At 59.5% G+C, this 1770-nt stretch overlaps 1 protein-coding gene across 1 annotated transcript; it reads right to left on the reverse strand.

The window, feature by feature from the left end:
* Positions 1-655: 655 nt before the first annotated feature.
* LOC126767104 (leishmanolysin-like) lies at positions 656-1068 on the reverse strand (the record flags this gene model as incomplete). Its single annotated transcript, XM_050484711.1, has 1 exon — positions 656-1068. A coding segment is annotated over exon 1 (413 nt), but the record flags the coding sequence as incomplete, so codon positions are not given.
* Between the last annotated feature and the right edge of the window lie 702 nt (positions 1069-1770).

The following is a 1770-nucleotide window of genomic DNA, read 5'->3' on the forward strand; positions in this document are numbered from 1 at the left end:
GAGAGAGAGAGAAAGGAGATGTACAGGCGGCGGCAAACCCACAGAGTAACTGTAAAACTAGTTCGGAGGGGAGACAGAGAAGAGAAAGGAAGGGGAGATAGGAATGAGGAGCGTGAGAGGAAGGGAGGATTGGAAGGAGAAATGTTGCGCACAACAATAACAGAGACAAACAAAAAAAAGGAAAGGATCGTCGCTGTGTGTGTGGGTCGGGGCGCCGACCAACTACAGGAGAAAGAGTGCAACAACGAGGAGCGCAGCTAGCTGACAGCGACTGGCCGCGGTGAGGGCACTAAGCAGCCCTGTGCCACCTTCCTCAAGCTCCTGCAGCTCTTTGTTGGCGTTGCCAAACACCCTTTCCTTGTTGTTCACGCAGACCTGAATGTAGGGCGGGCACTCGAGCAGCCCAACGCCGAAGAAGCGAGGGCTCGTGGCGTTGGGTGCTATCGTCGTGCCTGACCGGGCAGTCGATGAAGCTCTCAGACCCGCGCACGCGGACAAGGTATGTTTCATTTGAACGATCACACAAAACGTCCACGCACAAGGCCTGCTTCTGCGCCCTCACCCACGTCTTCGTCCCGGTGATGGGATCGACCACGCTTGACTTCTCCCTGCGCAAGTTGGACCCCGGCCTCGCCTGGAGGCACGGGAGAGGCACCGCGCGCCGGGAGAGAAGACGGAGCCACCCATCTTCGGTTTCCACTCAACACCACTGCTATTGTCGCAGCTCAGATCGTCACCGGTATTGTGTTGAATGAAGGGGCAGAAGTCCATGGAGGCGTCCGTGCCACCGATGTAGCGGGAGATAAAGTACTGCGCATAAAAGGGGTAGGGCACGGAGGCGTTCACCACGTCACAGTACCCCATCGAAAGGCGAGAGGAGGTACACTGCGGGCTGGAGACGTTCGGCGTTGTGCAGAACATGTCCCGGGTGTTCGGGTCGACGCTTGAGACGAGCTCAACACCGTTGATGAGGCATTTGTTCTGCAAGAGAGTGCAGCCGGCGCCCATGCCCCAGGCCATCGGCTCGGCCTCTTCGTAAACGCCCATGTAGAACCCCAAGTCTTCCATTGCGCCAATGGTGATGGCCGTGTACACGCCTTCCGTCGCGGGTAGCTAGACATGAGCTCGTCCTTGCGTTGCGCATCTTCCAGTGCGAGCTTGTCGCGCCGGCGATGCCGTAGTCCTCCAACTCCATCAAAGTCATCGACGGGCAGCTGTACTGGACCCGGGCGGCGGCGAGTGCGTTGGGGCTGTTCACGCCGCGCACATTCACCTTGCCGCGCAGGTTCGCGGTGCTTAGCATCCCTTTACGACTGAAAAGATTGTAGTCGAAGCCAAGTGCGTGGAGGATCTCGTGTGCAAGAACGCGAACCACATCGTTGTTGCTGCGGAGGCCACTGGCCGAAGGAGGAAAACGCGGACGGGGCGATGTTCAACACCCCTGCCAACGGCCGGCCCGCGGCATCGCTCTGGCACGTCTTGGCAAAGGCCGCATTGCCACTCGCGTTGTCCGCCATGGGCGTCGCGGACACGTAGAGAAGATAATCGGCGCCTGACACGCCGGTGGAGAAGTGCTCCGCGGGGATGGTGTAGCGGCCGCAGATGGAGTCAAAGTCACCGAAGGGATAACTGAGCGTGATGCGGCTCAGCGGTTCGACCAGGAGCCGCGCTTCATGGAGCTCCACCGCGCGAGGGAGGTAGTCCGTCAGCAGCTGGTTCTTCAAGGCATCCGTGAGGATCTCCGCCTCAGAGCACGTAACGGTCACTGCA

This window comes from Bactrocera neohumeralis, unplaced genomic scaffold, assembly GCF_024586455.1.
Source record: "Bactrocera neohumeralis isolate Rockhampton unplaced genomic scaffold, APGP_CSIRO_Bneo_wtdbg2-racon-allhic-juicebox.fasta_v2 ctg4066, whole genome shotgun sequence".
In the NCBI taxonomy this organism is placed as follows: domain Eukaryota; kingdom Metazoa; phylum Arthropoda; class Insecta; order Diptera; family Tephritidae; genus Bactrocera; species Bactrocera neohumeralis.